Source organism: Bremia lactucae, linkage group LG8, assembly GCF_004359215.1.
Source record: "Bremia lactucae strain SF5 linkage group LG8, whole genome shotgun sequence".
Taxonomy (NCBI): Eukaryota; Oomycota; class Peronosporomycetes; order Peronosporales; family Peronosporaceae; genus Bremia; species Bremia lactucae.
The window spans coordinates 4527207-4553199 of record NC_090617.1 but is presented as its reverse complement, the minus strand read 5'-3'; the positions used below and the strand labels follow the sequence as shown (position 1 = coordinate 4553199).

The 25993-nt window shown below is 48.2% G+C and overlaps 3 protein-coding genes across 3 annotated transcripts; 2 read left to right on the top strand and 1 right to left on the bottom strand.

Annotated features, from left to right (window-relative positions):
* Nucleotides 1–1218: 1218 nt before the first annotated feature.
* CCR75_005518 (uncharacterized protein) lies at nt 1219–1446 on the bottom strand (the record flags this gene model as incomplete). Its single annotated transcript, XM_067963599.1, has 1 exon — nt 1219–1446. One exon carries the CDS (start codon nt 1444–1446, stop codon nt 1219–1221), a length of 228 nt encoding a protein of 75 aa, XP_067815771.1.
* Nucleotides 1447–3259: 1813 nt separating this feature from the next.
* Nucleotides 3260–3470, top strand: CCR75_005517 (uncharacterized protein; the record flags this gene model as incomplete). Its single annotated transcript, XM_067963598.1, has 2 exons — nt 3260–3286; nt 3315–3470. 2 exons carry the CDS (start codon nt 3260–3262, stop codon nt 3468–3470), a joined length of 183 nt encoding a protein of 60 aa, XP_067815759.1.
* A 946-nt stretch (nt 3471–4416) lies between these two features.
* CCR75_005516 (uncharacterized protein) lies at nt 4417–4626 on the top strand (the record flags this gene model as incomplete). Its single annotated transcript, XM_067963597.1, has 1 exon — nt 4417–4626. The coding sequence occupies one exon, from the start codon at nt 4417–4419 to the stop codon at nt 4624–4626; it is 210 nt and encodes a 69-aa protein (XP_067815874.1).
* Between the last annotated feature and the right edge of the window lie 21367 nt (nt 4627–25993).

Genomic DNA, 25993 nt, shown 5'->3' with positions numbered 1-25993 from the left:
GTAGCGCGGATTTGTGTCTCCGCCGCCCCACAGCGTATCGCCGAGGAGGAGATCTCGCGTGGTAGTGGACGACGCCCACTTGCCGATTGTTGAGGCTGCAAGCGTCGTCAGTTCGGTCCGGATACACGGGAAGACATGCCTCCCCGTCGGAAAGGCAGTGCTGCTTGCTCCTCTTGCACCCACAGGCGAGGCTGTCTTCCGTTGTGCTTGCCCCACACGAAGTCCTTGATCAGATTGTGGAGCTTGGTGATAGTGGTAGTCGGGGGCTAGCAGTGGCGCCCGACGTAAAGGATCTTGGGAACGGCGATGGCTCGTGCGAGGTGCGCTCTCTGCTCGACCGTGTGAGTCTTCTCACGAGCGAGACGGGACCAGATCGCCTTGGGACATCGGTCCCAGTTCGATGTCATCGTGTCGCTTTGTCCAACTTGCACTCCGAGGTATCTGCACTGCTCATTCGGCTTGAGCAAAGTTAGCCCGTACGACTTGACTGTTCGGTCTTGGTCGTTTGGGCCGAGCACAGCCATAATGGACTTGGTGTGGTTGATGGCGAGACCGAACACTTGAGCAAAAGCGTCCAGGATCTCTAGCATTCGCGGGATGTCACCACTCTCGCGCAGGTACACTACCGTGTCGTCCGCATAGCCAGAAACGGTGATCTTCTCCGATCTACCACCGGCACTGAGCATGATCCCGTCGATGTCATTGCGTGCACTGATCACCTTGTACAGGCTTTCGATCGGGAGGATAAACAGGAGTGGAGCCATCCGGCACCCTTGTCGTATCCCGCACAACACGTTACGCCGCCGTGACAGAAAGCCGTTCACGATGAACCGACACGTCGCACTCGCGCCACCGCAACGACAACGGCGCAAGGATTGGTGCAAGCGGCAATGCATTGTTGCGATAGATGGTGTCGCCGAGTTCGTCAGGCCGGCAGCCTTGCCGCGCTTCAGCTTCTTCAGTGCAGCGGCAACGCTGTCCGGAGCGATTAAAGCGATATCTGCCGGGTCGTCCAGACCGTGTTGTAGCGGCGCTCCGCTCAGGAAGGCAGCAGTCTCGGCGGCACAACGGCGCGACGACTGTCTTGGACAGTACGTTTTCTATCGGAGCAGGCGCTCGCATTTAGCTCGCTGCCACCTGAGGCGGCACTCGGCAAGTCGAGCCCTGAAGCTTGCGGTGTATTCACGTCGTCATCTTCTTCGTGAGTTTGGTTTTTTTTTAATTCACACTGGTGCGGTTTTCTCGCGTGAATCGTGTTTCACTCTGTTGCATCGGACGTTGTGTCGCCAGTTGCGCTGCATTAAGGCGCCGATGAAGTCTGCGCTGCCGTTGTCGATAGCTCCGAGTCATGCAGCGCTTGACGCGACGAGCCTCGATCAGGATCTCCTTGGGCAGCCCAGCCTTCCAGCTGTCCCACCATTTCGCGAGCCGTTGCGCCGTCATCATTTTCACGTGGTCGTCGTCCCGTGCCCTTTCTACTTCGCGTCTTGCTGCGTCGGGTTCTCGCTCGATTTACCAGCGCAACTATTTCCTCTGCACTTGCGGATACTGGGTAGACTCGGCGAGGCTTCCGTACCGGGAAAGACTGTGAGGGTGCGCCGACTCAAATCGTCACCCCATTGTCATCAGCCGCAGGTCCTGGGACGGGTTGCTTGATGTCTCGAATCTAGTCCACGTGTGATGCACTGATGTCCCACTGATCGAGGCGGGAGCTTGCTCGGGTAATTTTGGGCAAGTGGTAGAAGTACGTGTGCGCTCGGGAGTGAAACTGGTAGTGTCCGCGTTCTTCTTCCAGTCGCTCGATCTCATCGTCGAGCACGTCAACCAAACTCGTGCGCTCAGCAAGTGTTGGAGGGCGGACGAGTCGTGTCGACTCCCCGGGCCATCGTATGAGCGGTCGAGCCTTGTGTAGAGCGTGCAGTTATGATCGCCGCTAAGTAGGACGGGACCTGTATGTTGGGCGAGGATAGGAGTGAACCTCTCGAACAGCGCCTCGCGCTCATGTTTGTCTGTTGGCGCATAGATGTTAGCGATAACAAAGTCGCCACCGTGGTGCTCAATCCGTGCTGTCGTCCAGTGCTCCGTCCAGAGCTCCTCTCTCCACGGCTCAAACACGGGGGCGGTAGAGTGCGGATTGAGGATAAGAGCGACTCCCCCCCCCGTCGAACCTATGTTTCAGTCCACATCGTCAGCCCGTGCTTCTCCTCAGCCTTGAAACCCCATACTGCGCAGTACAGCGCGTTCATCTTGTTCGCCTCCCCTTCCACGACGCGAGTCTCTTGGAGGAGAACAATGTCCACCGGTCCACGATCTTCCCGCTGCCTGAAGTGCGAGAACCACTCTATGCAACGCGTTGAATCCTTCGGCAGTCCCGCAACGTTCTGCGTGTGCAGTCCGATGGTGTTCTCGAGTGGTCTCGCCCTAGAGTCCTGAAACTTCCTGTCAGGTGCGAGCTGCGGCTCGCCACGAGCCGCACATGTGTCCGCCCTGACGCAGCTTGAGGAGCGCCCGAGGCGTTCTTAGATTCGACGCAGCGGCGCCTGGCCCTCGTTTGTGATGAGATCGAGGACAGACTGTCAGTCAGCTGGAATGCTGAGAATACCTTCGATGGCTGCGCGCACAGCATTGGAGGTGAAGTATAGTAACGCCTTCATTTGCGGCATTACTACTGCAGTCTCTGTGTCCGCAGGCGCGAGGTTGGACAGGAGCACGCAGATGGCGTTGAGTGCTCCCCAATGGTTAATGTCCACAGACTGAACGACTGTCGCACAGAGCAGCTTCTTGTCATGCTGTTCCAAGATCCCACTTTTCGATCATGTCCATAGTTCTCCACCTGGTCTTGCCCTTCTGGGTACCTGCCGCAGCTGCTCATCCAGTGCAGAGTTCGCGGATCGTCTATGAGAGGTTGCGATCAGCGGCGTTCTTTCGGATGACAGCAAACTTTGCCTCGCTGTTGATCGCGTGACCGAAGTTCAGTAGAGATTCCCGAGGCATTTGTTGGAGGAAATGAATTGGATGCGGAAGCGCCGTGACAAGCTTGGTAAGCTCGGCTGTACATTCCATGATCCACCGATCTAGGCCCGTTTTGGCAGTCGGTAGGGCGGCGGGAAGTTGCAGGTGGCGTTTTCGAGTAGTAACCAACCTCAGGATCGCTGCCGATTTCTCGGCCTTGGGGTCTGAGCGGGGTATCTTGGCGGCGGAATCGCCTGCTGGCTTGGCGTAACGATACACCCCGTTACATTATACTACACCACCGGCGATGCAGCAACCGCATTCCGTGCAAAGCGTGCTTGAGCTTAAAACATTTCCAGAAGGACTGCCAGGCCACGGACCCGATGGCATCTGCAGCGTCTTTTACCCGTGACGTGATGGTCGAGCAGATTGCGACGCCAGACCAACTGGTTGCCAAGATCATCGATGCCAAGCGTTTGAAATCGCTTCGCGAGAGGCTCGCACCGGAGGTGAAGTAACGATTGCTCGATGAAAAGGCTGCAAAAATCATGAGGCGGCGTAGCGCAAGGCCAAGATGATCGCCAGCGCGGCTCCGCAATGTCGAGGTGTGGCAGAAGCTTGCTGTCGCTGAGTGCGAACGACAGGAAGCTGCGAAGGCTAATGTTTAGGCGAAGGCGGCAATGAACCAACAGATCTGTTCACTTCGCTATGGGCAACAGTGAACTTCACAGGGGAAGCCAAACAAACCCACACCATCGACGCCTGCCAGAAGTCTCCAGGGGACTGCGGCTGGAGCCGGTTTGACGACAGCGGAGAAAGCTGGTGACAGTGTGCCGAACAGCATGAGCGACAGCACGCTAATGGCGCGAGTAACAGCACGCCAAACGGCGAAGGTGCCACCACGCCGAACGGTGCAGACACCCGCACGGCGGATGGCGCGGGCACCAGCACGCCGACCGGTGTCGAGCCACCGACGATCGAATGCAACGACGATCAGATAGGTATGATTATTAACGACGACGAGGAGCCCACAGACACGCTGACGGAATCGGTCGGTAGTCTGGATGCCACGATGCGAATCGAAGGGCTCGGGCAAGGCGAACAGTGGTCAAACGGAAAGGATTGTGATGACAAACACGCCACCGTAGACAACAGCCTGGCTACCATACCTCGATCTCTTCCGACTACCTTTGATCACGAGCAGCCGCAGAATGTGGGAGGGGGCAGAGATCATCTCCGTCTTGCGATCACTGTAACGGGGTGTATCGTTACATGAAATCAACACTTAAAGGTTGTTAATAAATATATTATCTAAAAGGTAGATATTATTTGGAGGATATTACTTTATATAGTAATGTTCAGAATTCTTATCCATGAATAGGCTCCGAGAGGAAGATTCTCGCCCCAAGCCACGCCATTAGCTTACGATCCTCAGTGAACGTCATCTCTCGCTAAGCGCCGTCCATGCGGAAGCGGTACTTGTTCCGGGCGCATTCGTACAAGAGCCGGTGCTCGTTTTCGTGGGCCTCCGAGCAGTGCGGGGCCCACGCCGCTGTATCCGTAGCTATATTTGACCCAGTTCTCGATGTTGGTTGCCGCGCGATGCGCTTCTTCAGCTTCGCCATGTTGGCTGGCGCCCATGCTCCGGATGGCGCTGATTTTAATGGCGATTAAACCGCCATCGCGCTTGACTTGTCTCGCTCGGTTCGCGCGCCCGCGTCACCATTCGGTGACGCAGGCGCCGGTGGCGGCGGTGAGTCAGTCCCCGCCTTCGTCGCAGGACCGCCCTCGTCGGGCCCTCGTCCGTGCATGCTTGTACTCTTTCCGAGCACGTGCCTGTGCGTGATGACCGTTGCTGTAAACTAGTGGTACCCTTCCAGTAATATCCGCCAATCAGATCGGCGCTTGAGCAGTTAGCCACTTTTTTGGAAGTTGGTTGCCTTCCAATACAAGCTTACGCCATAAGGCTCGAATGTGTCGTTCTGTCCCACTTTCACATCGAGGCATCTGCAGAATCTACTGGGAGCAAGAAGATTGACGCCGTGCGTATCGGAAGGAAAGGTTGATTCGCGAGAGTCGAGTTTGATTATCTGGCTTGGTACGGTTTGCAGTCATGAATGAGTTTACACATGTGTAGTAGTAAGCCCGGACACATGTGCAAACCCATTCATAATTGCAAGCATCTGTGTGATCGCCGAGCGATCACGTAGGTTTGCTGTAATTCATTCTAAGTCAGCTACTACATTTTAGACTCGTATCAAATCAATGATCTAAATAAGTTATGCCTCACTAAGCTTGTGCTGCTGTAATTTATCCCCGTAAACTACTGCTGAAGAGCTCAAATTGTAAAAAAACGACTGTAATATCACGCAAAATGTAAGAAATTGCAACGGCAAACTCGCGCACGTGGATAGCTCTCATCTTTAAGAGCCGGAATAGTCATGTAATGGGGCACACATCAATTGGAGAGCGGTTGTTGTGATACATTTACTTATGGGTAAAATACACTTTTATCTTAATTCAAAATAGTTAGTTTCTTAATATGGGTAATAAATGCGACAAAAATCAATTTTAATTAGCTGGGGTAAGGTTTTAAATTTTCAATAGTTAAATAAAGTCCAGTTCTTCTTTTGACCTTAAAGCATTTTGTTCCTTTATAAGGATTGCGCATTGATCTGTAAGGAATAGAAGCCTTTCTAAGGTATATCCTCTTGGGCACTAGTTGCCGCTTGGTTCTACGAACCCTGAATCCCTTGAACTAGGATTCCTTAAGCTTTGCTAGCTTGTACGACTCCCTGAGTTGTTAAACCCATTAGTTCAATAGAACTAAGTGACTCTCTGAGTCTGAACGTCTTCCTGTGACTTTAGGAGCGAGGTAGCTCCGCTACACCTGGTAGCACTCGTATTCAATCTACTCCTGAGTCTTTAAAAGACTAAACCCTCACGAAAATGGAAGAGGTTCCAGAATTGTCAGAAGCGCAGACGCCGCTTCTGACAATCTCGAATCCTTATTTGGACGTGGAATTTATTATTTTGCAGGGCCCAGAGGTCCTACATGCAAGGCCCAAATCCTTCATGCGGTACGAAATCTCCCTGATTGGTCAGTAACAGGACCACTTAGCGGCATCTATGCCAACTCCGTACATTTTTGTGCCTGACTTAGATCCGCGGGCTCACCCTCTAACTATAAATGTGAAAACATTTGAGGGAAAAGAGGGAGAAAATTTCCTTTTTTGGATTAAGCAGATGGAAATGTCCATTGATTCCGCCTTGTTCTTAACAGAACGACAAAAGGTGGCTATGACCATTTCCAAACTTGGAGATAGAGCCATGGAGTGGGCATTATCGCGCAGCACGTCCATAAACGACGATTTTTCCTCATGGGATTCGCTGAAACAGCAAATGACAAGCATGTTGAATAGTGACACAATTGGCGGTTCGCCAGGGCATTTTGGGTCACATCCTCATACCGCACGTAAAGCGACACGTAAACGTTCGCTGGATAAGGAAGTTGAATTACCAAACTCCTTGTCGGATGTCAAATTAGACATCATGTGCTGTATAGATTCAATACAGGCTTGAAAATCCGATGACGTCAATGTCCCGGCCTCTAAGAGGCGTATTGTCTCCACTCCAACACAGGGTGGACACGAAGCGTGTATACCCTCACAAAATAATACGAGTGAGAAATTACATACGCTTGTAAATGGCGTAAGCGGTAACATTGAGGGGGAAGTTAGCCTTGCGGCAATCCCCTCGTTACATGCTCTTTTAGAGCTAGACGAAATGTCTATTGATGAGTGCGATCGAGCCTTGAAAACTGGTGACTTATCGTAAAATGGTGGTCATTCGACCTATGGTTGAGTTAAACTCATCGTCACTTCTCGACGAAGCTGTCCCGGATGACACAAAAGCTGCACTTAGTGCGCGAAATGGTTCATCGATTCTTAAAGATCCTACGGATTTCTTTTATTCCTTGATTAAGGAATTCTAAAATGTGGTATGTAATAATCCAACATCTGTTTTACCTCCGGATAGAGGTGTTCGTCATGAAGTTGACTTGGTTCCGGGAACCAAATACTGCGTCACACGACAATGGCCTTTACCAAGGGAGCAGTTTGACGTGAGTGAAAATTGTTTACCGTACTCAGCACGAGGCTGGAATGGTACGAGAGAGCAAATCTCCTCATTCGACTCCGACATTTTGTCTCAAAAAGCCAAACGGTAAAAGGCGCTTTGAACATGCTTATCATAAGCTTCACGCTGTCACAATGCCAGCACAACCCCCCCCCACTCCTAGAAAGCATGTTCTTCAGAACAGGTGGGATGTACAATGTAAAGTGCACTGGACTTAGTCGATGGTTACTACTAATTGCTCATGCGAGCTAGCGATATCCCGCTTACAGCGGTAAGCACCGCAAGCGGTATGTTATGGGAGTGGCTAGTTATGCTACAAGGGCTTTCCAACGCCCCAGCAACATTTAATCGTATAGTGACGCAACTGTTCCTTTCGCCCTCATCGGGGTTATGCACATACTTATTTCGATGACATTTTTGTCCATAGTCGTGCGGAGCAGGGTCGGTCGGATATGTAAAACCATATCGACCATTTGCGAGCAGTGCTCGAGTGCATACGCACAAAAAAATTGTAGCCAATGCATCTAAATGCATTTAGGTGCAGATGAAATTTTTTTTAAGGACGCTTCATTGGAAAGCGAGGCCTTAATGCGGATCCCGCTAAGGTAATAGCCATAGTAGATTAGCCAGTTTCTAAAAAACAAAAGGATTTGCGGAAGTGGTTTGGCCTCGCCGATTATTTACACAAATATAGCGAAATTTCGCTGATATGGCTAGGCCAACATTTAATCTCCTTTAAAAGAAAACAGAATGGTGCCGGATTAGCACCGAAAAATGCTTTTCGAGCAGTTAAGGATAGTTTTATCGATGCCCTGATTCTGGCACTGCCATATCCAAATTGGCCTTTCAGTGTCGTCTGTGACTTATCGGATTTTGTTATTGGTAGTGCCTAGTTACAAACAGATGTTGATGGCCGTAAACGTGTTATTGCGTTCGAGTCTAGACAGCTTAAAGCTGCGGAAAAATACTACCCAGTTCATGACAAAGAGTTACTTACTATGAAGTATGCTCTCGTCAAATTCAGAGTTCATCTGCTCAGCTCTGAGCATTTTGTGATATATACAGATCACGCGCACGGCGACTAAGTCGCCCCATCTCTCACAGACAATGACCCGATGGCTATCCTTTTTGCAGAATATAACTTCGAGGTGTAGTATAAGCCCGGCAAGCAGATTGCTTTGGCCGATGCGTTATCACTCAGGCCGGATTATGAGATTTCTCATTTAACGACTATCTCGTCGCCTATTCCTGAATTAATCCGTTCGGCTTACGCCAAGGATGAGCAGTGTTAAGCTTTGCTACGAGCTTTAAAGAACTCGGATTCAGGTATTAAATTGCCGGCACGTTTGCGTGCAAGGTTACATCCATTCTATCGACAACATCCTGTTACTTTATTATACAGACATCGCGGACCCTTCGCGTGTCGTTGTTTCTCATGTTGAGGATTTGAAGTACCGAATCCTCTTTTAGGGACACGATTCTGTCCATGGCGGTCATCTCGGTAGAAAAAAGAACTACGGCTCTATTAGCCAGTGCTATTGGTGGCCCAAACTTTATAAATTGGTCAGCACATATGTTCGCACATGCGAAACTTGCCCACAGGCTAAACCCTCGGCGTATGCTACTACGCCACTGGCGAGTCTTCACGTCCCCATATAATGGTGGGAGTCCATTAGTATGGATTTTGTTTTTGAACTACCGAAAGATTTAGTCGGTTACTCCGGAATAGTAGTTCTTCTCGATGGATTGAGCAAAATGGCTCACTTAGCGGCCGTACCGGATTCGATTGATGGAGAGGGTACAGCTAAGCTGTTTATCAATCGCGTGTTTCGACAACATGTCCTGTCAGTGGCAATTGTCTCTGATCAAGACCCCCGTTGCACGGGAAAATTCTGGAAATCAATTCTCCTAGTGCTTGGCACCAGATTGGATATGTCCACTGCGGACTATCCGCAGACCGATGGTCAAACTGAACGTGTCAATCGCGTCACTGAGGACGTTTTACGCAGCGTGTGTGCTCAGACAGCAAAGCGCTGGAGCTCCATGCTCCCAGTGGTGGAGTTTGCGTTAAATAACGCTGTGTATGCCTCTACAGGCTATACTCCGTTCTATATAAACGGTCTTTCCCACCCACGCGTTCCACTAACGATACCACTGCGTGGTTCAGGGCTTGATGGGGAAGAATTAACCGATAAGCTTGCTGATATAAGCCCTGTTTCCATTTTGAAACAAGAAAGCGAGTTTCTTGCGACACGATTTAGTGTCTTAAGACACGTAAGGGATATGATGGCTGATAGCCAAGACAAACAAAAAGAACAAGCAGATACCAAAGGCAGAAGCTGTATTAATTCTTATGCGGTCAGAGACCGAGTTTGACTAAACGCTAAAAATCTATCTGTGAACTTGGTTGCCGCGGTCTTCAAGACCAAATTGCGCCCGCGCTTTATTGGACCATTTACGGTCATAGCCAAGAAGAGCCTAGCTCATACGCCAAACCTTCCCAGCAAGCTGCGTACACACCCAGTGTTTTACGTTGGCTTGCTTAAGTCAAATTTGGACACTTCCCACGTGGCCTTGAAGGCGGTCGTGCCGCAGATTGCTGCATCCTCACCGGGATGTCCAGCTGGCCCTTTAAACGAGGCTGCTGACGCTCCAACGTCGAAAGACGGTTTCGAATTGCCTCAAAAAAAGCTCTCAACCCTTGCAAGGACGTCACGAAGAAGTTGCACCTCGTGCCGTAGAGCATCAAATGCTTTCGCCGAAATTTCGGCCCCCTCCCGCGCTGCTTGATGCGCGAGAAAACCTTCACTTTCATGTGGAGAAACTTTTAAAGTGATGTCGTCGTGAGGGTCAATACCAGTATCTTGTGAAGTGGCTAGGGTACCTCTCTTCTGAAAACTCTTGGTAGTTCGGAGGTATTCTTCGGCAAGATTGCCCGTACGCCGTTGACGTTTTTGAGTGCCAAGCTCAGGGTCAACTCGCGTCAAACGACGCTTCCCACCACTAAATGTGGAGTTAAGTGGGTCTATAGCATCAGTGCGGCTTCGATCCATGGTTGTACGGTCAACCGAAGAACTAAAATATCGGCAGAGCCTTTCTTCGTTTTGTGGCATAAATGCCGAACGTTACTGGCCTTTAACCTTAAGCTTAGCGATTTTGAAGCAAAACTTCCGTCCCAAACGAACATCAGCCCTATCCGCAGACTCACATATATTTTAAATATTACGAAGGCGGCGGGCCCGGTGGACCCAGTTCTCAAATGAGATTTCGTTTTCACTCCTTGTTTCGTTTGGAAACAAAACGATCGAAATTTCCCTCATGGAGGTCACCGAAGTCCCACGGGCTTGATGACGCGTCAGATATTGACTTCCCGTCATTACCTTTGGCGTAAGGAATCGCCCATGAAGAGCATTGCGAGCAGCGATCTTTTCCGGCGTCCTCGCCTGTTCACCGGAGATCCAGGTGCCAAAGCTGTGATTCGCTATCTCTTTGAGACGCTCGTCCGCATTAAACAGAGTGATACTATATTCACTATTAGCTTTAGCTTTCGTAATCTTAGCAGCTCGACGACGAGCTCTATCCATTATCAGGATTATCTGCTCTTGCTCTTCATCGAGCGGATTCGTAATAATGATGGATTCAGGGTCCCGTGTCCTGCTCAATGCAGTTAAGACATCAGCGGCACCACGTTCTGGGAACGGATTAGGGCCCGTTGACGTTCATCCGGAGGAAAAGGCGTGAGCGAACGACACTCTTGTTTCTCCTCCTCTGATTGAGAGTGATTTCCAAAGTTCACCATTCCCTCATCGTCGAGGAAGGTGCTAAGAGTCTGTGACTCACGCTTGATTGTCATTAGACAAAGGAATATTAAACACAACTGAACGGTTTGCTGTTCAGATTCCAACCTCAAAGAGGAAATGAAGCGAATGTTGTCACTCGGTGTCAACAGTCTGATAGGTTAGGGTTTAATCGTGCACACATCGGTTGTAGAACCGTTGTTGTGGTACATTTTCATTATGTGTAAAATACCCTTTTATCTAATTTAAAATAGTTAGTTACTTTCATCCCGTTTGTTATGGGTAATAAATGCGGCCAAAATTTACTTTAATTAGCTAGATTAAATTTTTTAGATATAAATAATTAAATAAAGTTCAGTTCCTCTTTTGATCTTTAAGCGTTAAGTGCCTTCCTAAAGATTGCGCATTGATCTGTAAGGAATAGAAGCCTTTCTAAGGTATATCCTCTTGGGCTCTAGTTGCCACTTGGTTTTACGAACCGCTGAATCCCTTGAACTAGGATTTCTTAAGATTTGCTAGCTTGTACGACTCCCTGTGTTGTTAAACCTATTAGTTCAATAGAACTAAGTGACTCTCTGAGTCTGAAAGTCTTCCTCTGACTTTAGGAGCGAGGTAGCTCCGCTACAAGTCAAATGCTCGTAACGTAATCGTTGCTCCATGCAGAAAAACAATTTTGGAATTGAGCATATACTTAGCAAGCTCTGCAACTTCGAGTCATCTATGAGCTGTACCCACTGGAAACTTGTTGAGGCTACAGGGCATTCAGAATTTAAATTCTCATATTTTCATTGTTAAAAGCTTTATCTAGGCACAATGGTGAGTATTTTGAGGTACCAAATCCTCAACATGGCGTAATACGCTCATCTCATTGTCTCTGCTGCCGAAGCTTTGTCGCTAGTGACGCTGCATGGCGAATATTAATCTAAGCGAATAGATTCAAATAAGCCAAAACAGCGGCTGTAGCGGAGCCACCTCGCTTCTTAAGTCAGAGGAAGACTTTTAGACTCAGAGAATCCCTTAGTTCCACACAACTAATTGGTTTAAGAGCTCAGGGAGTCGTACATGCTATAAACGCTGAATTCATTTCAGTTCAAGAAATTTAGAGGTTCGTATAACCAAGTGGCAACTAGTGCCCAAGAGTTTATACCTTAGATTGGCTTTATCTCTTATAGATCAACGCGCAAGCCTTAGGAAGGCACTGAACGCTTTAAGATGAAAAGGGGAACTGAACTCCATTTAATTATATTAATTAAAACCTTACCCTAGCTAATTAAAAAAAAGATTTCGGTCGCCAGATTTATTTTTAGCGGCGACACATTTTAACCCATTATAAATGCGATATAAGTAACTTACTATTTTAGAATATGATAAAGGGTATTTTACCCATGAAGTGAATGTACCATAACAACGATTCTCAAATCGATGTGTGCCCCATTACTGCGGCATTGCCGCTGAACAATTTAGCTGTAGAAATTTGCTTAAGCTTTATTAATTGCACTTTGCCAATATTATTGGATTGACATTGACGGCAGGTGAATTTAAGTGCCAGAGGGCCATTTATGCATGATAATGCATTTAGCAGCACGCACGAGTAGCAAAGAAGCGATGTTGTCACTTTAGTAATTCATCGCAGACATAACCTTAAAGACCAAGATGTATAAGGTGTTATTTGATGAATTACTTAAGTAGTAAGATAATAAATGGAAAGTGAAATGTATTAATGTACAATGTCCTGGCTCTAAACTTCTTAAAATGTAGGCTTTCCATACAATCACGTTGCATTCAGCTGTGTCTATCCATATCAGCATAATTACGGGTAAGATCAACGCTCAATACCACATCTTATGTAGGCGGCAACATCGTATCGCGGCCACGCTCTACTTAGACTCACACCCTAGCACAGCGAGGAAGCGGTTTAACCTACTTCTCTTGCGTGCAGTGAGGTTGTTGTCGTGAGCGCGTTAGCGTCCTCACGGGAGCGGAAATCCGGCTCCTCGTGCGCACTTAGCAAGTAGGAGGAAGTTTTCAGACTGATAAATATTAAATCGTATTAAATAAAATACCAATTTTACCAATCAAATTGTCATCTCTATAGATAACACTTTATATGTATTGCGAGCGTATCTTTCTAGATACCTCACGTAACGGATGACGCTAGCCGTCATAATGGAAGATGCTTGGCGTCATCCTTCCTAATGTGAACGCATCCATGTGCATCACATACACAAGGGTTGGTCACAAATGTGCACCACACCCGAGTGTTGGGTCTAATTACTATTATTTAGTAATTGACCATCCCCTGAAGTACACCAAGTGTACTTAACGGGGACTGTGTAACATTAGGGCAACTTTAGCCTTTACACAAACCCTTCTTAAAGAGCGAATTTACATTAAAATTTGTCAAAGAGGAACGAGAAGCTGCGAGTAGCTTTACGTGCCGCTATTTCACTCAATCACTCTAACGCACGTGTTTCCATACACGGCGCCAACATTGCCACCTAAAAGGGGCCACGTTGGTGGGTCGTCTGCGAAGACGCCCACTCAACCTCACACTAAGCGCACGTGCCGCGTTAATTTGCCGGCCGCGTCTAATGCCTTAGTCGAAACGCCGACAGCCACTGCTGCTGTCACGTTGTCAGGGCTAAAGGATCCATCCCAATTTAACAGTAAGGATGTTGATCCGTCGCTCATTGTCGACTAGAATGAGTTGACATCGTTGCCGTCACCTCATAGTAGTGATGCGGACAACGAGCACATGAGAAAGGATGATGGCGCATTATTGCCCATCCAAACTTATCTCATGGCTCACAACATGGAGACAGCATCATTTACAAATGCTATCTCGTCGTCTGCGCTGGATAGCGCAGCGACAGGTAATGAGAGCGCTGCCCATAAAGGCGCGGCCGATTCTCCGTTGGGTAAAACCACAACGCCTTATGCTCAGACCAAAATTTTTAATGGTTCTGACATAGAGGATTCGGAGCTTAAAGCTCCGCCGACGACACGTAAACGTGCTCAGTCGGTGTCCTGAGCCAGTCGTATCAAACGTGGCTATGTGACGGGTGGCATATCTTTGATGCCCCCTCCATTTAAGTGGCCTCGTTTAAACGGGCCAAGAGCGTCGCTCCTAGAGCGCGCTTTTGTACACGCACATAATTATTATGGCGTCTTTTAATCATTGAGGGCTCAGGGAAAATCGCTTGGGCGTATTTTCCCGATCTCGGTCGTGTTGCGTTCAAATGAAACGCCCGACCAATACGAAGCGCAATTCCTGCGGCTGCGTTACATTCGTCCATTTAGTCGCATGCGTTAAACGCTGCTGAACGACGTATTGCGGATCTCGAGAGTTAAGTCTCACGACTGAACCTCGGATCTCGTTGATGTCCGAGCGAAGGCTTGTCAGGGTTATGAACGCCTGAAGACTCGCTAAGACCACTTTGGACGGATAATGCTGAGGGATCCGCGTTACTCTCGTGATGTCTCTCGCTGGTGGGAGGCATTTTTCCGATAGTTTCTCGCCTTCTCCTTCCCCCTCACCCGAACGATGCTCGACTCACAGTCGGCGTTACCATCGGTCTCCTTAGCCAAATGGGGAATTTGACCTCATTTGGGTCTTCATACCGTTTCAGACGTTCCACGTAAAATACGGGGTGCGTCTTCATATACGCGGGAAGGGTGTGCCTAAATTTAGGTCTCCAACCTCTGTACCACCGTAAAGGGCCCAATGGAACGCGGCAACAAATTCGTAGTTCTTCCGGATAGTACAGAAATTGCATTTTTAGGTAGGGTAGCAGTACTTAATAGTACCTTTTCACCCACTCTAAAGCTTTCATTATTTTTGCGACCATTTCGGTCCGCATACTCTTTTTGCTTGTCCTGTGCGCTTGCCATTGCGTCACGGACTTAACGTGTGATGGCTAATCGCTCATCCACAAAGCGTTGAGTCTCGCTCACGCTTTTAGCATCAAGCTCGCCTACGATACCGCCGATAGGTCGGTCATAAGGCGTAGTTTTATTGACCACTGCTAAGCTGGCAGGGTCACTTGGGCAAGTTTCAGTCTTTGAGATGATACCCTCATGGGCATCGTCATATATGACGAAATTATGTCCCTCTTTTGCACCGAGCATAGTGAGGGGCCCTCCCCCACTAAGACTCGGGCTGCGCACAAACGAGACTGGCGTCCGAGGATGGCGCTGTCCGTTAATATACGATGGTGTCTCACCCGTACTGGCGTGGACACTGTTATTTATAGCGAACTCCACAAAGGGCAATTGCTTGTTCCACTCTTTGAAAGTTGCTGTAGTGCGTAAGACATCCGCCACGACCCGATTGGTACGTTCTGTTTGGCCATCGGTCTGGGGATGATCTGCGGTCGACATGTGGAGCTTGCTACCTAGCAGCTCAAACACATGTCGCCAAATTTCAGACGTAAATCGTGGATCCCGGTCCGATACTATGGACTCGGGATCCCGTGTAGTCGGTAAACATGATCCAGGAACAAGAGAGCTGCCTCCTTGCCTGTGATCGATGTCTTACATGGTGCTAAATCTTCCATTTTGCTCAGTCTGTCTACAAAGACAACTAGCACTGTCCGACCCTTATGATCGGGCGGCATGCCAAACATGAAGTTCAGACTTACTGTTTTCCAACAGTTGGTTGGAATCGGTAACTGCATCAGTGGCGCGCTGCTGGACGGTGCAGGCTTAATGCGCTGACCATGTTAGCAAGAGCGAATATAGTTGGCCACCCATCTATATAGTTGTGGCCACCAAAATTCCTTTGACACTCGTCAGAATGTCTTTCACGGCCCAGATGCCCACTAGATGGCGCATCATGGAGCTCGTAAAGGATCATCAGCTTGAGATCTGTGTCATGAGACACATAGATTCTCGAGAGATCGCAATGTGACAGCTGATGCCATAATAGGCCATCGTTGTAGCTAAAGCGATTGAGCTTAGCTTTCAGGTGCGACGGAAGGGAATCCTTTCGTTCACCGAAGCGATCCTAAAGCAGGCATCAATGGTCGGCCTGACTGTAGCTCTCTTTTATCTCAGAGGCCAATGAGCTCGTCACGTGGTATGCCTTCACGGCTGCCAACGTCGACGGCTGAAATTGTGCTTTCGCACTAGACACACTTTCCTGGTGTCTAACCTCGAAGTCTGGTCTGCGCGATAAAGCGTCAGCCAAGACATTCGACTTACCCGGCTTATATTCAACTTTGAAATTAAATTCAGAGAAGAATGTGAGCCATCTTGCCATTCTAGGCGAGAGGTGCGGTGAGTTTATTGCGGTCCGCAGTGATGCGTGATCCGTATAAACCACAAATGGTTCGGTGCCCAATAGGTGCACACGAAACTTGACAAGAGCATACTTTATTGAAAGTAGCTCTTTGTCATGCACAGGGTAATTCAGTTCCGCGGCTTTTAATAGCCGGGACTGATAAGAGATGACACGGTCAACGCCGTCGTCATCCTTCTGCATGAGCGCGCTGCCGATTGCAAAATTACTTGCATCGCAGACGACGCTAAAGGGCTTATCCGCGTCTGGCAATGCCAAGACCGGTGCCTCTACAAAATATTGCCATACTGATGTGAACGCATCTTCTTGTTCTTTTAACCAAACCCATTCTGTATCTTTTTAAGGAGATCAGATAATGGTTTAGTTTGCTCCGCATATTTCTTGCTATACTTATGCAAGTTATTAGCGAGCCCTAGGAATTGGCGCGAATCCTTCACATGCCGTGGGATCGGCCATTCCTTTACCAATTTTACTCGTCTAGGTCTGCTCGTACACCATGTGTACCAACGATGCAGCCCAGTACAGGTATCTCAGGGACCCCTATGACGCACTTTTGCAAGTTGACGTATCAATGTGCTTGATGCGTTTGTAGAATGTCGGATTCTCGGCCAATGCTATTGAGCCTTGGTTGTCCTCATAGATCTTGACCGCATCGCTTCTCGACATCTCAACGAGCTCACACAGAAATGCCTTTAGCCACACCGCTTCTTGTGCTACTTCTGGCAACGCCATGTGTTCGACTTCCGTAGACGAAGTGCCACAGTGCGCTGCTTCTTGCTTTTCCAGCTGATACATCCGCCGCTCATCAAAAATGCCACTGGTGCTTCTTCTTGACTCTGTGTCTCCAGCCCAGTCTGCATCCGTGTAGCCTTGAAGTCCCTTGTCACTTGATGCTTGAAACTTGATACCATGCAATTTGTGCCTTGTATATACCTGAATACTCTCGTGAGTGCTTGCTAGTGTGTCGGACATAAAACTGTAGCAAATTGGCTGATCACTGCTACTACCGCAGCGAGATCGGGGCGTGTATCGACCGTAAAGTACATCAGGTAGCCGACAGCATTTCTATATGGTACCCCAGCCATGGACTCGTTGTGTTTGCAACCTCCTTCGCACATAAGCTTTTTTTTGTCAGCTTGAGTCCCGGATCCTGTGTATTCGTGCATAGTAGGGCCCGAGAACGGGCTGAGCAATAGAGTCGCACAAGCGTCATTTAGACGCTGTGTTGTAGAGTGATATTGGAGTATGTCTCCACTCTGGACAAGTTAGCTGATATCATGACGAAGCCTATTCCAGCGACGCAGTTTTGTGTGCTTCGGAGCAAACTTGGTATTCAAGCGTCTCCCTAATCGTCGAGTCGAGTGAGAGTGTTAGCTAGGAAGCGACTCGACTACATCAAGATAGTACCCATAATTACCATTATATACCGGTAATGACGTCACAGTGTGACGTCATGGGGATGACGTTAGTAGATGACGTCAGTAGTTTCTAGAAGGTTCTATGAGCTATGATTGGAGAATCAATGATTGGCTTCGAGGTAGCTATAGGTTGCGAACTAAGGACCTTAATATATTCACTTTGCATTTCGCCAAGTAGTGCTCACTTGACCTTAGCATAAGTCAAACAGTGGGAGCTGTGCGATGGTTGCGCACCTGGCAAATAAACGCGAGTGAGCTTCATGCAAAAGTCGCCTCATCACGCAAATAAGCTGCTAGAAGTCATTCAGAGTGACGTGAGCGGTCCTATGCAGTCAGCGACTTTTAGCGGTAAGTGGTACTTCGTCACATTTACAGATGAGTACTCGCACTTTACCAGTGTTCTTGTTACGAAGCAAGTCGGAGGTCTCAAACAAGCTCGCCAAGTTTGTTGCGTTCACTGAGACTTAGACCGGCGGAGTTGTCAAAACTCTTCGTTGAGACAACGGTGGTGAAAACACTTCGAGCGTATTGGCCAAGTTCTGCAAGCGTCGTGGTATTGAGCAAAAATTCACGCTACCCTACGCTCGCAACTGAATAGGGGGGGGGGGCGAACGCATGAATCGTACACTCGTGAATTGCGCAAGATGTATGCTTGAGCTCGCTGGACTGCCGAAATCGTATTGGGGCGAAGCATTCATGACCGCTACCTTCCTTCGCTACCGCTGTCCAACGCGAGGTATTGTATGGAAAAGTCACTATATCAGGTTTGGACCGGGAGGAAACCAGCGCTGGCAAATCTAAAGGTGTTTGGCTGCCATGCATTTGTAACAGTTCCAAAGGAAAAACGTCGCAAGATTGACTCTCGAACGGTACGCTGTCCATTTCTCGGCTACTCGAAGCATGAAAAAGCATATCGTTTCGAAGAAAGATTGAGAATGGCCGTGTACTAGTGAGTTTGATGCAAAATTTATGGAAGACATGTTTGACAGTGAGAGATGCGTCCGCCAGAATAGCGCGATTGTTGTTCAAGAGGCTGATGAATTGGCCGATGACGACTCTCCACAACTCGAAGAAACTGATCAAGAGAATGAAGAATGTGAGCAGAGCGAAGAAATGGAGCCTGGCACCAAGCGGCACGAAAGGACTCAATCGCTCGAAAAAGCAGCTGAAATTCCAACGTCTAAGCGACACAGTAGATACCAATCAGTAAAAGAAATGTCTGCTACGGCACACGATTTTGAGGCTGCGTACGTTGTGGATTCAGTGGGAGAAATGCCGACCACGTTCAAGTCGGCGATGGAATCCAGCGACGCAGCCAAGTGGCAAGAAGTATGCAACTCGGAAATGGAATCGCTTCAAAAGAACAAGACATGGACGCTTGTGCCGCTACCAAAAGGGCGCAAGCCAATAGGCAATCGGTAAGTGTTTCGCGTCAAAGAAAATCAAGACGGTATAGTGGAGCGACACAAGGCGCGTCTAGTGGCTAAAGGCTTTGCACAGAAGTTTGGCATTGACTACGAAGAAACGTTTGCGCCTGTGGCCAAGTTTACATCTATTCGGATTCTGCTCAGTTTGGCTGCCAAGTACGGACTTACTGTCCATCGGATAGACGTAAAGACAGCGTACCTCAACGGCCAGCTCGACGAGGACATCAACATGGCGCAGCCAGATGGCTTCAATGATGCAATCAATCCGGACTATGTGTGCAAACTAGAACGGTCAGTGTACGTGCTGAAGCAGTCGCCTCGCATGTGGAAGAAGCCCCTCGATGATTTTATGCTAGGGCTCGAGTTCAAGAAATGCGAATCTGGCCACTGCGTCTAAATGAAGCGTGGTAGGCAAGATATGATCTTTGTTGCGCTTTACGTCGATGACTTAATTTTGGCTAGCAGTAATGAAAAGGTCAAGTGAGCACTAGTTGGCAAAATGCAAAGTAAATATATTAAAGGACTTAGTTCGCAAACCTATTGCTTGTTACCTCTAAGCCAACCATTACTTCTAGCCAATTAGCGCTTCTGAAATATTCTAGAAGCTTCTGACGTCATCAACTGACGTCATTACCGGTATCTGCCGGTACCCGCCTTTGGCCTGCTTGCTGCATGAGACGCCTTTTTCACAGCGTCCTTAAGAACACTCCCACTCGACTCGACAGCTCTTGGGCCTTGTATCCCGAGCTTGCCACGAAGTACGCAAAACTGTGTCGCTGGAATTGGCTTGGTCATATCGGCCAGCATGTCGAGAGAAGAAATATATTCGAGAATCACTTGACCGTCTTTAACCTTGTCGTATACAAAATAATATCGAATGTCGATGTGCTTGTTTTGCTTGTGATACTCTGGATTCTTTGCCATTGCAATTGAGCCTTGGTTATATTCATAAATCTTGACCGCTCTATCCGTGGACATCTCACCGAGCTCGCACAGAAATGTTTTAAGCCATACTGCCTCTTGTGTCGCCTCTGACAGTGCCATGTACTCAGCTTCTGTAGATGATAGAGTCACCGTATGCTGTTTCTTGATCTTCCAGCTGACACACCCGCCACTCATCATAAAAGCGTAGCCGCTTGTGCTTCTTCGTGACATCGTCTCTCCGGCCCAGTCCGCATCCGAAAACCCTTGCAGTCCATTATGAGTTGCTGCTTGAAACTCGATGCCACGGCATCGAGTTTCGTGAGTCCTTGTACCTTATATATACCTGAAAACCCTTTTGAGTGCTTGCCAGTGTGTTGGGCATGGGTCTGCAACAAATTGGCCAAGTACTCCAACTGCCGCAGCGAGATCCTGGCGTGTGCCAACCATAATGTATCAGGCAACCGACAGCATTTCGATACGGCACACCGACCATAGTTTCACTGTGCTTGCATCCGCCTTCGCACATGGACTTGGTCAGCTTGAGTCCTGGACCCTGGGGCGTCCTAACGGCCTTACTGTTGTCCATGTTGAACTTCGCTAAAATATTACATGCAAACTTGGTCTGCCGCATCGTGAGTGCCCCAATCTCAAAGTCTTGCTCAATTTCAATTTCAGGAAATTACTTGAGCTGGCCCATATCCGTCATCTCAAATATGTGGCTCAGGGCTAACTTAGTTTCTTGTAGCATCTTGCTGGTACTGCTAGCCAATATAAGTCATCGACGTATCATGCAACAAAAATCAGGTTATGCTAGGACTGGAATTTAAGAAGTGTGAATCCGATCACTGCATCTAAATGTAGATGCAGTGATCGGATTCACACTTCTTGAATTCCAGTCCCAGCATAAAGTCGTCAATTGTCTTGTTCCACATGAGAGGTGATTGCTTCAGACCGTACAGCGACCGTTGTAACTTGCACACGTAACCTGGATTGGCTGTATCACTGAAGCCATCAGGCTGCGTCATGTAAATATCTCCGTCGAGCTGACCATTAAGAAATGCTGTTATCACATCCATTCGATGGACCGTAAGTCCGTACTTGGCAGCCAGAACTTAGCAAAATCCGGATCGATTAAAACTTCGCCACCGACGCAAACGTTTCTTATAGTCGATGCCGAATTTTGTGCGAAACCTTTCGCCACAAGGCGCGCCTTGTATCGCTCAACTTCACCAGCTTGGTTTTCCTTAACTCGAAATACCCATCGGTTGCCGATTGCCTTACATCCTAACGGCAGGGGCACAAGTGTCTAAGTCTTGTTCTTTTGTAGCGAGTCCATTTCCAAGCTGCACGCTTCCTTCCATTTTTTTAGCTGCGTCATTGGATACCGTCGCCAACTTGAACGTGGTTGGCATTTCTCGCACTGAAAATCCACAACGTACGCAGCCTCGAAGTCTTGAGCTGTAGCTGACATTTCTTCAAGCGATTGATATTGACTGTGTCGTTTGGGCCTTGGCGCTTCAGTCGCTTTTTCGAGCGATTGGGTCCTTTGGTGTCGCTTTCTGCCAGGCTCAAATTCTTCATTCTGCGCAGATTCTTCATTTTCGTGATCGGTTTGGTCGTGTTGTGGGGAGTCCTGTTCAGTCGCTTCATCATCATCTTGAATAACGACCTCATTATAGCGCCGGTCGCGCTTCCCACTATCAAACGTATTTTCCATAAACTTTGCGTCGCGACTGACAAGCACACGACCACTCTCAACTTTTATGCTCTGAGTAGCCAAGAAACCGACAGCGTACCGACCAAGCTTCAAATTTGCTTCGCTTTTCCTTAAGTACTGTAAGCTATGCATGGCATCCAAAAACCTTCAGATTCGTTTCGCAGCAGAGATACCGTGGTAAAGTGCGAGTACTCATCCGTGAAAGTGAGAAGTACCGCTTGCCGCTAAAAGTTGTTGACTGCATAGGTCTACACACATCACTGTGAATAACTTCCAACAGTTTCTTTGCATGATGTGGTGACTTTTGCATCAAACTCACTCGCGTTTGTTTGCCAATCGCACAACGATCGCACAGCTCCCACTGATTGACCGACGCAAGATCAATGTCAACACCATAGTTCCTTTTGACGATAGTGTCTAGACCACTATATCTAATGTGTCTAAGTCGAAGATGCCAGAGGTACGAAGTGGTGTCCCCATGGCATCCCGACGAGCTTGTCACATTGGCTTCGTCAGTGCCGACGAGCGTCGTGCATAGCCTAAACAGCCCTTTACCCTCACGGGATCCAAGTTTTCACTGCAATCCTTTTGCTTTAGCAAAGCATCCGTCACTTTCAAACGTGACTGGACCCACGTCCTTCGTAAAGCGTCCAACGGAGAAGAGATTGCGCGATAATTTCGGAATATGCCATACTCCTCAAAGCACTTCCTTCTTGGTTCCATGCGGAGTCTTCATATACATCACGATGTTACCAGTCCCGACTGCCTGGACAACACCATCGTCTGCTAAGTGAACGTCCACCGGAGAAATACCCTTGAAATTCTTCATGAACTGTTTCGAGTACGTCATGTGCTGTGTCGTACCTAAATCGACCAGCCATATGCAACTTGACTTGGTAGTCTTCAAATGTCCACCAACCGAAAAAAAGATAATCGTCAGAGTCGTCTTCACTCTGCGCGACGTTTGCACGCTGTAGCCGCTGTCGTTCTGTGTTCTCGCGAATTCGCACGGGGCACTTAGCGATCCAATGCCCATGCTACCCAAAGTAGTTACAGGTGCTGTTGGCCTTGACCGGTTTTTGGCGTCCCTTACGCCGACCGTTGTCCGTTGTCATAAACGCTTGTCCTTGCCCGTGGCGGCTCCATCGAAGCCGCCACCTTGTTCCTTCGCAAACCTATTGCTTCTTACCCTTAAGCCAACCATTACACTTGTAGCCAATCATCGCTTCTGGAATCTTCTAGAAGCTTTTGACGTCATCAACTGACGTCATCTCAATGACTTCACCGCATGACGTCATTCCCGGTATCTACCGGTATACACCGGTACCCGCCTTTGGCCCGTCAAACGTTTCATTCCATACGCGCGACGCTTGTTTGAGTCCGTACATAGCCTTGACCAGTTCCAAACAATTAAAATTGTCATCAAACTGTACTCCTTCAGAGATCTCGCAATAAACTTGTTCTTTTATGATTCCATACAGAAATGGAGTGTCACATACTTGACAACCGGCGAAAAGGTTTCGGTGTAATCAATGCCGTACTTTTGTTTGAAGCCATTCGCGACGTGGCGAGCCTTGTATTTGTCGATAGATCCATCCGCTCTGCGGTTGATCTTAAACACCCATTTGGTACCAATGGCACGTTGAGCGTGTGGCAGCTCGGCAGCACAAAATACCACGCAGAGCATGATTTCGAGCTCCATACGAATTGCCTCGCGCCAATGAACTTGCTGCGGTCCATTCATTGCCTCTTAGAAAGACTTAGGCTCTGATAAGTCGATCGATCTTTCAACGGCATTAGCACTTGCACGCCAAAACAGAGGAGAAGCAGCTTCGTCATCTTGGTCATCATTCTTTTCTGCATCGTCTTCCATACGCGATTCAATGGGCGCGCTTGCTTCTTCAAGACCATTTTGTTGTCGAGCAGCAGGTAATTTCCTGGGTAGGTTTCTCTTTTCACTTTAGCGACCTTTTCGCTTTCCTGTCTGCTTGTACTCCATTTTTGGGGAAGCAATTTCGAGATCTTCAAATTCCGAATCATCGACATCTTCGTCCAAGCTTATCGGCAGAAACTCGAGAACAGACTCATCGAAGTTAACATCGCGACTAATAATAACTTGCCCTGCATCGACGAAAAGACTCGATAAGCTTAAGATGTTTCTTCGTAACCGAGAAAAATTCCGACGCGAGCCTTAGGGTCCCATTTAAGTCGTTTTTCCTTTGGAGTTAGAATGTACGTCCGGCAGCCAAATACACGCATGTGTTTTACACTGGGCTTCGACTCTTAGACAATCTCATAAAGAGTCTTATGCTCAAACTTTGGGTGACGGCAGTCAATTCTTGACGTATATGGCTGTCATTGCTGCCTCAGCCCAGAAACACTTGTCGAGCTTGGCGTGATGCAGCAAACTGCGTCCAATTGTAACAGTTGTCCGAATAGCACGCTCTGCCGTCCCATTAGTCTGTTGGGCGTACGGAACTGTAATTTGATGCTCAATTCCTTCATCTTCGTAGAAAGTCTTGATCGAGCTTGTCGCGAACTCACGAGCTCCATCGTGCACCCACCTGTTCTGGCTAGAATTAGAGTCGCTCAACCAAGCGATCTCTATAGCAAAACAGGAGGGCTTTAGCCTGAAACAGGCTTCGTCACTCGGGGTCATATCGTCCACCGAGACGACACGAAACCATAGGTCTAGAACTGATGGATGTCTCGTATACAGAGAGCGAGAAACCTTGCTCTTCGAGTTACTAACGGTTACAAAATTAAATCGTTGTCAAAAGATAGGCCACTAACTACCCTATAAGTGTAGTGCCCCACGGCCAGTGCCTAAAATCACTGAGCAAAAGAACCGACCTCTCGCTAGGAACAGCGGAAGACGCATATCTGACGCTGTTGCGAAATCGCATCGGCGAGGCGGCTCGTCCATAAACGGTCGGGGTCAGTAGGTGCGGAGCGCCCTACTGTTCCAGCAACGTCAAAAGAATTTGCAGGCCTTTTGACGAAAGTTGCTCCGTACACACATAAATTGTGTGAAACTGCCACACGGGATGAGGTTAACCTCATCACCCTGAAAATAAAAATGTAAAATAAATGCCACTTAAGTCCCTAGCCGATTGTGGGTCGTCGAATAATTTTATTAGACGCCAATCGCGAGAAGATCGTAGACTCAAACTTATTGAGCGCAATACCCCTTTAACGAGGATGACAGTGCGCCTAGCAACAGGCGTATCTGTAACGGTAAAGAAACGTGTGGTTGGTATACAAAACACATGAAGGGCTAAACAGTACGATGATGATTATATCGTACCAGATTTGGATGACAAATTTGATGTCATCCTTAAATTACCATGGCTCAGAAAGTACAGGCCATGTTTAAATTGGCAGCATCAAGCCGTGACGATGCCTGTCTCTTGTTCCTGAGATGGCCAAATGATGAACATCTTGGAGCGTCCACAAGCTTGTGAATGTCCTACGAGTGAGTGCGGTGGCCTCACCTGTGGTTCAGGCGTTTACCTGACTCCACACGACCTCAGTGTAAATACCCAACTCACTGTGGAGTTAGATCCTGACGGATGTGCACAAGCACATGCAGCGTTGAAGGTCCTCCATTGTGATGTGGTCATAGTTACCGACGGCTACAGGCGGCGTCGAAGGTCCACAATTGTGACGCGGATATAGTTACCGACGGCTGTGCACAGCACAGGCAGCGTCAAAGTTCGATCACTCAAATAAGTTGAGTTGTACAAAACAAGGATATTTGCTTGAAAAGCAACATCCAAGAAAGTTTAAAACGCCTTCCTATAAGAGGCAGTGCAAAAGTCCTAGGTCGACTGGGGAGTCGATCGTTGAGGATCTCGCTGTGGTAACCAACCACAGCTAGAGGCAGTTGAGGAGGATACTCCCCAAATAAATTCTTGTCCCCGAAACCTGTGGTCAAAGGTTCACAGGTACCTTTGGAAATAAATTCCAGAGAGGAAACTGAGACAATAAGTGTCTTAATAAACAATGATTCAAGTGTAGACGCTTAAACACTTGATCTAATAGCAGTTCTAAAGTCAATTTCGGAGATAACTCAGTTGTCAACGAAAAAATTGAAACGGTTCTTGCGTAATCTGCGTAGTGAAAAAGTCAAGCAGATCTGCGTACTTGTCACAGTTGATAACTACGTGGCCGACATTCGGTCGGCGATAGTATTTACTGAGAACGAACTGTTTCTTAGCAGCTCATCGATGGACGAAAGTAACCTCGATGAGAAGACTCGGAGGAACGTTTATCTACCAATCTTATGAGTATTTGAAGACAAAATCCGTTGTATAAGGGTC